This window comes from Cetorhinus maximus, chromosome 27 (assembly GCF_964194155.1).
Source record: "Cetorhinus maximus chromosome 27, sCetMax3.hap1.1, whole genome shotgun sequence".
Classification (NCBI taxonomy): Eukaryota; Metazoa; Chordata; class Chondrichthyes; order Lamniformes; family Cetorhinidae; genus Cetorhinus; species Cetorhinus maximus.
This window is the reverse complement of record NC_135905.1, coordinates 12,702,806-12,713,185: the sequence shown is the minus strand read 5'-3', so window position 1 is coordinate 12,713,185 and position 10,380 is coordinate 12,702,806. Positions and strand designations below refer to the sequence as shown.

Genomic DNA, 10,380 nt, shown 5'->3' with positions numbered 1-10,380 from the left:
TCCTTTAAGTCACTCCTTGAAACCTACCTCTTTGACTAAAACTTTAATTATCTGACCTAATATCTCCTTACGCGGCTCAGTACATGTCACACTTTGATTGATAATGCCCCTGTAATTAAGAGCCTTGGGATGTTCCAAGGCACTACATAAAGGTAAGTTGTTATTGAGATAAAAGGGATAGCTTTGCATAATTGGTGGAATTACAGAATAGAAGAAGGCAATGAGTCCATTGAACTTGCTTTCACCACTGTTCCTGGTAGGGAATTCCATGTCTTAACAGCCCTCTGCATACGTAAAAAAAATTCTCCTCGGTTCTCTTTTCATTCTATTGATAATAATCTTATCTTTGCCCCATTTAGTGAACAACTCCCTGATCTACTTATGCTGTCAAAAACCCTTCATAATTTGAAATTACTCTTTCAGCTCTTTTCCTAATGTAGTGCAGATGTCTTTTTGAAGTTGCTGTCTTTCAGAAGAGATGGTAAACTGAGCTCCTGTCTGCACCCTCATGCTCATGTGACAGATCCCAAGGCACTATTTTGAAGAAAAGCACGGGAGTTCTCTTGGTGTCCTGCCCAATATCCCACCTCTCAGCCACCATCACCGGAATAGATTATCTGGTAAATTTACCTCATTGCTGTTGGTGGGCTCTTGCTGTGTACAATCTGCCTCCTGCTGTTTGCTACACTACAACAATAACTACACTTCAAAAGTATATCATTGGCTCGAAAATGCAAAGAGACCTCCTGAAATCAGTGGGATGAAAATCAGACAGGTTCTGTAGCAGTCGGCGATCCACTCTGCCAGATAACCACCAAGGCAAGTCAGAATTACCACCGCAGAGTTTGCTACAAGCTGAAAGTATCCTCTCCTGCTCCCATGCACCAGGGCAGAGGTTAGACTGAAGGCAGTGTGAGCTATTTTCATGCATTTGCTCATTATTTCTATCAATTGTAAAGAAAGTTGGTGCATGAGGTGCAACTAACTTGAGCTGATTGATTTTCTCTCCAGATTATTTTCCACAGATGGGGAGAAACACCAGGCTTCCTGCAGTGAAGTTATAAAGTGAAGGAAAATCGAGGGCAAATCCGTTTCAGTACAAAATGCTCGTGGAAATCTATTCTGGTGTTTTCCAAGCTGAGAAATGCTCACAGTGACTGGGTAGCAACAGTTTTACATGCATTGTTTTATACTCACTGCGTAATGTGTTTGATGGTTTGGGCCTTCAGCCTGTACTGCAATACCCCAAGAGGAAAAAAACAATAAAACTTGGAAATGAAGGGTAGCAGTAAAACTTGCCTGAATTGGTCTTGTATACCTTAAAATTGAACTCCAGTATTACTGAATTTTACTGGGGTTTAAAAATCTTGAACCGGTTTTCCCTGCAATACAAACTCTTCTACAAATCTTGTACATGGCCAGAATTTTTAGCTCATTGGGTGGGGTTACATCTGACCAGACCGAGTGTAAAATGACGCGCGATGATGTCAGGCGAGCGTCCCGACGTAGGTCAGCGGGCGTACGCCGGAGTCAGCAACGCATCCGCCAACAATTAAAAGGCCTATTAAGGCCATTAAAGTTATAATTGAAAGAAATTTTTCACTGCCTGTCCAACCTTACGGTTGACGGGCGGGCGAAAAGGCCAAGCGGCCTTTGCATTTTTTAGGAAACCCTCATCCACGAGCGGGATGAGGTTTCCAACAGCAAATAGAAATAAAATAAAAATCTTAACATTTCATTTATAACATGTCCCTGCTCATGTGACGCCCATTATCCCTGAGTGGGATTGCGGTCCAGCCCCGATCACGGGTGGCAGTCTGCTTCCCGGCCATCCTCGCCCACTCCCGCTGAGCCCGCCCGACGAGGGAAAAATCCTCCCCCATGAGTGTTGCTGAAGAAAGAGACATGCTGTCAAAGCTTTTCGTCTTGCACTCATCAGGACAGATTCGCAAGAATCCCAATTATAAATGGAACTGATTGGTTGGAAAGTGGACTCTGATTGTTAGACACATTGCCATAGAAAACATACCAGGGAACAGTTAACTGCCAAGCTTTTGTTAAGATTCAAACCAGGCCTGGCAACATCTCTACCAATCAGAGTTCACTTGCCAACCAATCAGCACTCTCTTCTCATGCAGTATAAATTGTTGTTCCCTTTACAATTGGTATTCTTGTGAAGCTGTCCTGATGAGTGCAAGACGAAAAGCTTCGACATGTCTCCTTTTTCAGCAGTTCTCAAGTTCTGTACCATCAAATGACTAAATCTTGTGCAAATACAATTATTTTTGACTTGCATATATGATTGGCCATCTTCCATTAAGTAATAACAACTAGAAGAAATTGTGGTATTTCAGAAAGCTTTATCTCTAGCTTGGGAAAGTCAAATGGAATTATGTTGGGAAGCACTTCCTTATATACAGGGGTCTTGTGGGAATCTCACCCATTGGCTGGAGAATCGGTGGGGAACCCATGTCAGTTCCATGGGAGAGACCTGATGGTATTAAGCACCCTTCGGACATTTAAGTGGCCACTATGTCTTCCTACGGATTCAGGACCCTGGTGGCAGAAGTCCCGCCTGCTGAGAGCTGCCAGCCAATCAGAAGCCAGCAGCTCTCCATTACAGGCAGTGCCACCGAGAGTGGCGGCAGCAGCTGATAATGCACATGCCAGATGGCCAGGATCACTGAGGGACCCCAGGCCATAGGTGAGTGAGGGTGGGTTGGGGATCATGGGGCTGAAGCCATGGGAGCAGGGGGCTTGGACGCAAGGGCAGGGGTAGCTTTCAGCAGCCAAAGCCCTCCCAGATGCTGGGTCCCCCAATCAGGTGTGACAATGAGGGACGGGGGGTCCACAAGGAGGCCGCTGTGCAGCACTCACTTAATCCCTGAGAACCACCACTGAATTGCAGGAGGCTCAGGGATAATGGGTATCAATTGGCTCATTGATGAGCATGATTGATATCCCACCCCCTGTGACCAGGAATCCCGCAATTTAATCGGGAGAGGTTCTGCCGCCACACTGGGGGACTGACACATCACCTTTCCTGAGAGCGTGTGGATCCGGCCACCATTTTCCCACAACCACGACCAGCATTAAATCCAGCCCAGGGTAGTGAAAAATTCTACAAAAAGCTGTTGAGGTTGGGATCAACTAGAAATTTCACGAGAATGATCCCAGGAATGAAAGGCTTAACATATGAGGAACGTTTGAGGACTCTGGGTCTATACTCGATGGAGTTTAGAAGGATGAGGGGGGATTTGATTGAAACTTACAGAATACTGAAAGGCCTGGATAGAGTGGACGTGGGGAAGATGTTTCCATTAGTAGGAGAGACTAGGACCCGAGGGCACAGCCTCAGAGTAAAGGGAAGACCTTTTAGAACAGAGATGAGGAGAAACTTCTTTAGCCAGAGAGTGGTGAATCTATGGAATTCATTGCCACAGAAGGCTGTGGAGGCCAGGTCATTGAGTGTATTTAAGACCGAGATAGATAAGTTCTTGATTGGTAAGGGGATCAAAGGTTACGGGGCGACGGCGGGAGAATGGGGTTGAGAAACTTATTAGCCATGATTGAATGGCGGAGCAGACTCGATGGGCCAAATGGCCTAATTTCTGCTCCTATGTCTTATGGTCTAAGTGTGATTTATAGATTTTTGTTCGGCTGGCTATTACAAAACCAATGCATGCAAATGGAGTTAAGATTCAGATCATCCTGGGTCTAACCGAATGGTGGAACAGGCTCGAAGGGCTGAATGGCCTACTCCTGTTACTAAGTTACAAAATGCAAATAGGTTGAAAAGAATTCCAGTGTTGGAAATTCCTGTCAAGTGTAATTATTCCTTATTCATGTTAAGATTAGGAAGCTCCGTCAGATACACAATGGAAGACAAGGGTCTTCCTGCCACTCACGTGATAGAAGAAGTTATTGTGAGTGTTAGTGACTGAAGAAAAATGAACCCTAAACCTTAAAAAAAAATCAAATCTCTTAGGGGAGGGTTTTTCCCTCTTCCCGCCCGTGAATGAGGTTTCGCCAAAAATGCAAAAGCCACTTGGCCTTTTTGCCCGCCCGCCAACTGAATGGTTGGACAGGCGGCGAAAAATTGCACTCAATCCATTAGTTAAGGTCCTTAATAGGCCAAATAATTGTCGGGCAGGCTTGCTGCCAACTCCCATGCGCGCCCACCGACCGAAATATTGCACGAGTGCGCGATGACATCGGGACCCTTGCCCGAAGTCATCCTACGCCATTTTATGCTTCAGCATGTCGGGCGCATGCTCGCACGCCAAGTGAAAAATTCCAGCCATCGCCTTGGCAGGCAGCCTCACCAAGGCCTATGTGTTTCTCTTTTCACCCTCCCCCTCACAAGTCAAAGTTCACCTCAGGCACTTTCCTTCAGCTGTGCCCAAGGCAGGTGACGAGACCCCAGAAGGCTCTCTTTATGGAACAAGAATGAATGAACCGTGGACATTCTATCCCCTAAGGGAATAAAGGTCTCCTTCTGTCAGGTCTCCCACATTGTGGCTTAGGCTCAGATCTGGCGAGACTCCACTCTCACGGAAAGGGCAAATGTGCTGTAATAGCAGAATACCACAGAATGCTTTAAAACTCAGCACCAATGAAACAAATGTGTATGAAATTATTAGGAATGACAAGCTTAATTATCCTGCATTCCAGTAGACCTTCCACTTGGCAAGACGTCAAGGTAATTTTGCCAGGCTCTACTTCCAGGTGCAGAGTCTGACTAGATCTAAGCACAGGTTATGGATTCAGTCCTGTAGATAGCTATCTCCTACCCTGAAAGATGACAGAGACCTGCAACGCTACTGCTCTGCATAACAGGATGACCTTCAGGGATAATAAAAAAAAGACTGACGTTTATATAGCACCTTTTGCAACCTCAGGACATCCTAGAGCACTTTACGGTCAATCAATCGCTATTTGAAATGTAGTGACCGCTATGATGTAGGAAATGTCACAGCCAATTTCTGCACAGCAAACTCCCCTAAACACTAATGTGATAGTGACCAGTGGTATTGGTTGAATAAATATTGGCCAGGGCACTGGGAAAAAAACTCCCCTGCACCTTTTCAAAATAGCACCATGGGATCTTTTATGTCCACTTGAGAGGAAAAATGGCACCTTGGCTTAACATCTCACCCAAAAGACAGCACCTCCAGCAGTACAGCGCTCCCTCAGTACTGCAGTGGTAACATGCTAAGTTTCTGATGGTGTTGATTGAGAGATGAACAATAGTCCAGTAACTGACAGAGCTGGTCTTCTTCATACTGTGACATGGGGGCCGAGAATTTGGATCATGAAGTGACCCTTTATCTTGCTTTGCTCCTCCACAGTTCTTAGTTTTTCATCATTTGGAAATTGTTCTGGTTTTTCTATCTTGGAAACTAAAGTAGATCACCTGACACTTGTCCATATTGAGCTCCATTTCTAAATCATGAATCACAATCCATCTATGTCTCTTCTGCACAACTTACTGCTCTTTAAGTTAGCTACACTCATTGTAATCTTTGACCTGTATTGATTGGCCTCCTAATGGCTCAGATTTAAAATTCTCTTCCCCATGTTTAAATCTCTCCATGACCCCACCCCTACCCGAGAGTTCTTCATTCCTTCTGATCCTGGCGTTCCCCATTTCCTCATCCTACCATTAGCAACCCATCTCTGATATACACTTTATGTTCCCTCCCTGTAACCCTCCACTTAAAACCAGCTTTAGGCTGATGGAGCCTTGTTTACCAGGGGCCTAATTCTTGCTAAAAAATTAAAACTTCTTTCCAAATTCGTTCCCAATGAACAGATGACAATGATGGAATATTACATTTAAAAAAAAAACCTTCCTGTGGGATTAGCAGCATCAGCCCTCACAACCGGCTCCAACTCCCACCTCATGAGGCTTAACTAGGTGTCACTAATGGTAAACAGGCAGCCTGGAATTGGTTTCCCCAATCAGGGCAAGTTACCCGTGAAGGCACAAGTGGTATTGCCAGGGCACACTGAATATCCAGATGAGGCCCAAGGACCAGTTTCTATCAAATGTAGGGCTTCTAACTTGGCGTGTGTTCATTGTGGATTGGAGGGGTGGAGGAGGTTACGAAGATAGGGAGGGGAGGGGCCATAGAAGGATTTGAACACGATGAGAATTTTAAAAATCAAGGCAAATGGAGATCAAGACTCAGTACAAGTTAGTCTATGGTAACATTGTTCTGGATATGCATAAGACTACAGAGGCTGCAAGATTAGAGGTCAGTCAGGAGAGCAGTGGAATAGTTAAGCTCGGAGGCAGCAAAAACAAGGACAGGTCTTTCAGCAGCAGATGGATTGACACAGGGGTTGAGATGGATAATGTCATGGAGGTTGAAGTCGGCCGTCTGGATGACGCAGAGGATGTGGGGTCGGAATCTTAGCTTAGCTTAGTTAAGGTGCTTAGTTGGTAGAACTCCTGCCTCTGAGTCGCAACGTTCTGGGTCAGGGCTTGAGCACAAAAATCAAACCTGACACTCCAGTGCGGTACCGAGGGAGTGCTGCAGTGTCAGAGGTACCGTCTTTTGAATGAAATGCGAAACTGAGGCCCCACATGTCTGCTCGAGCGGAGGTAAAAGATCCCATGGCACAACTTTGAAGAAGAGCCGGGGGGTTGGCGCCCTGAACCAATACTTATGCCCCATTCAGCATCACAACAAATAGGTCATTACCACATTGCTGTTTGTGGGAGCTTGCTGTGCGCAGCTTGGCTGCCGTGATTCCTACGTTACAACAGTGACCGTACTTCAAAAAGTATTTAATGGGCTTTAAAGCGCTTTGAGGTGTCCAGTGGAGGTTAAAGGCGCTACATGAATGCAAATCTCTCCCCCAGCCTGAGCGGACTTGGAGCGGTCAGGGACTGGGTGACCATGTGGCTAAAAGAAAGAATGGATTGGGAGCTAGGAATACGATTCGGATGATCCGTGTTGGGCAGGTGGAAGCGAGAGATGGAATCATATTGGCACCAGATACATGGAAATCAATCTTATCTCCAATGTTTTTTTTATATACCGGACTTTACTGTCTGATTGATTATTACAATCGTCCCATCAGTGGCCTCACTGTGAAAGGGAAAGGTCATATTCAGCAAGTCTAAACTGAAAAGGAGGTTCTTATAATGAGCTGCTGAGTATTTCAACAGTCACAGATTGTAACTCTTTCGAGTACATTCACAGTTCTTGGTTTTCCGGGAGTGGGACATGAACCCACAACCCTCTGATTCAAAGGCGAGGGTGCTATGAACTGAGTCACAGCTGACACCTCTTCAACTGAAAAGGAGCTTGGCTTCCACAGATTTACCCATTGAGGTGAAGCCAAATAAAGTGTCAATTGGAATTAGGCTTATTGGAGAAGGGTTCAATGCACTCTAGCCCATAAATCGATCACTCCCTGGCACCACCTCACTGGGTTCTGTAGCTTCACAGGATCATCACCAGGAAAAGGGGGAGGGAAATGAGTCCCGAGATTCCAGGAGTCAGAGCTCAGCACACTCCGGGTTCCAAAACAAATCACAGCCCATATGATGCAGTCCATGTGTCTGTGAGCCTCCAGCTGGGAGGGGAGGGAGGGAGGGAGGGAATGCTCACGTTCAAAGCTGCTGGTTTTCAGTCCTTCGAAAGAAACGAGTTCAAGCAAAATCCTCGCAGGGCAAAAAATAAATCCTGTTGCACCCCACGCGGTCACAATGAAGTGATTATATGGAAGCTAATTCCCTCCAAATGGGAATGCCTATGAAATTAGTCACGTAACCAGGTCTGAATCTCAGCCACTCCCAAATTCCTTCCCCTCCACCCCTGACACCCCTTACTCTCCCCATTCCACCCCCACCCACCTTTGAAAAATCCAGCGTAGTACACACTCTTTGGAAAGGAGCAGCTAAATAAGGCGGACCTGTCCCTGTCTGTCTGTCTGCAAGTAGTGGCGGAGTTTCCCAGTGCTACTGCAGGCACTGACTGGAAAGTTTTTTAACCCTAGGCAACTTTTCTTCCAGCAAAAACAGTGGAGCTTCTCTCCTGAACACCCCTCCTCCTCTCTCTCTCTCTCTCTGTACGTCTTCCATCTGTCCCAGATCCACTGACAATGAACTCCAAGTTGTCTCGTTCTATTTAAAAGCTGACAGCAAGAAATTCCATTCTTGCTGGCGGAGAGTGAAGGATATGCCATTTCCTACACTCGTAGACAGAAAGCAGGAGGTCGGATTCTATGTATGTCATGTATGTGCGTGTGTTATGTATGTGTGTGTGTGTGTGTGTAGAGATTAAGGAGCAAGGAGCAGACAGGCTCATTCAATAACATGTTAGGTTGTGGCTCGGTGGATCTGCCTGGTTTAAGCGGCCCCTTCGTATGAAGTATGAGAATCCTAGGGGTAGTGGTTCTGTTGACGGAGCTCCTCACTGCAGGTAAGAAGACTTTTCTATCTGCCCTGAAACATTCAAGGCTTTTTGCTCGGACGCGATATTTTACCATCAGCCGCACAAGTTATAAACACTGAAGAAATGCTTGTTTGGAGCCCCTTCAGGGACCAGTCAGAAAATGCTGCAGTGGTTTTCTGGTGGAAACTACTTTTTTTTTTATTATTAAACCGAGGCAAAGTTGCCATAGATTTTAGCAGAGCGAGTTTTATCCAACTTTTTCTTCGACTTTTCAATTCCCCCCACCCCAACCCTCCTGACAATTTGTTCAATTTTCTTTTTTGCCTCATTGGCCTCCGATTGCCAGTGAACAGGGCGCTGATGTGGACCACACTGGGTGCCCACTGTGGGCAGCTGGCAGTAAGATGGCATGCGTGAGCGCCTCAGTTACCTGCACCCTCCCAATCCTAACTTGCAGCCCTCCCTCGTTGGCCTGCCCTCAGTCAGGCCCAGTCCTGGTCACCCATCAGCCCAGTCTCCACAGGCAAGGTTGAGAACTCTGTTCCCCATATTAAAACATGGAAAAAGAGATAGGAGTTGGAAAGTATAATTTCAACAGCTTTAATGCGAAACCTTGTAGACTTTCACCTATTCCAGGTCCTTTTACAGCTTTAAGGAAATCCTTACAGGACAGTTTGAACTTGCATTTTTGCCTTCAAGATTTTTTTTTGCATTGCATGCAGTCGGAGCTAGGCTGGCTTTTGCCAGTTTGTGTTCAATGATACAGCATGATTTAATAGGGAGCTTTGAAGAAAGGAAAAGGCTGTCCAGGCAGGAGCCTTGAGCTGTAGAACACCCAGAGTGTAGTGCTGTCTGGAGGCTGTTCTGTGCATTCACAACTGGCCATTGATAGAATGATACAGCACAGAAGGAGGCCATTTGGCCCATCGTGCTAGTGCCTGCTCTTTGAAAGTGTCGTCTAACTCCCTTGCCCTTTCCCCATAGTCCTGCAACCGTCTCTCCTCTTCAAGTATGCATACAGTTTGAAGAGTTCCTGTTACCTCTGATATCCTGCACCGTTACTGCTGTACAAACAATACATACGCTGGCAACCAGGATTTTAATCTGCTGACTTTTTTTTCAAATGTTGCAGTGGTGACTTTTTAATCGGAAACAATAAAACGAACCCTCCCTCCTTAGTGGATAATGGGAATTAGTGGAATCCCCAAATTTTGCTTGGACTCCTGAACTCTCCTAATTAGTAAGCTATAAAAGTGGAACTCAGTACCTGCATTGAAGCCTGTAGTGACACTGGAATTCAGTGCATGCATGCCTCAGTGTAGATGCCCAGCACTATTGCATTACTAATCAGGAAAGCCTAGGATAGGAGCTTCTGTTTTGTTCTGATGTCGAAAAGACAGAACGAACTCTTCAAAGTGCCCAGGTGATCCAGACTGGACAACCTTGAAATGCAGTTTCGCAAGCAGATTGGAGTTATACTGCAACCTGCGCATACCCCGACTTCTGCGAGAGTTCTTCGGCAAGGCGGCCTCGCGCTGAAAGGCTTTGGGGTGTCAGATGATGTTACGTGACCCACTATCGTGTGTCGGTGAATAACCAAAAGCGCTGCACGTCAAGCACTAAAGTAGACCTCTCCCTGAAGCATGGGTACCAGAAGCCTGACTGCCTCCTTCAGCTTCTGCCTGCACCACAAGCAAAGTGGCCAAGAGACTTTCCATATCGCCACTTGATGGCGGAAAAGTGACCCAGTTTAAAAAAAGAAAACAGCGAAGAATTTTGCAAGCACTGACTGTGCCAATACACAGGTTAAGTGCCTATGGCAGCGCTATTTATTTTGGCCTCTACTTTTGAAGGCAGTACAAACCAAGCGAATTTCACCAACAGGAGGGTGGAACTGTGAAGGTGGAGAGTTCCGCACAACAATATTGGGATGAGAGAATCCCACAAGCCAGGCAGCTGTGCAGAGAGA

General features: G+C 46.0%; 1 protein-coding gene across 3 annotated transcripts in view; it reads left to right on the top strand.

The window, feature by feature from the left end:
- The first annotated feature begins 7,966 nt into the window (after nucleotides 1-7,966).
- The window catches only part of vstm4a (V-set and transmembrane domain containing 4a), a 57,815-nt gene continuing 55,401 nt past the window's right edge, over nucleotides 7,967-10,380 (top strand). For all 3 annotated transcript variants that reach the window (XM_078530734.1, XM_078530733.1, XM_078530735.1), the window contains exon 1: nucleotides 7,967-8,438. In XM_078530734.1, coding sequence (XP_078386860.1) covers nucleotides 8,390-8,438 — 49 coding nt within the window. In that variant the 5' untranslated portion in view covers nucleotides 7,967-8,389. The remainder of the gene's footprint in view (nucleotides 8,439-10,380) is intronic.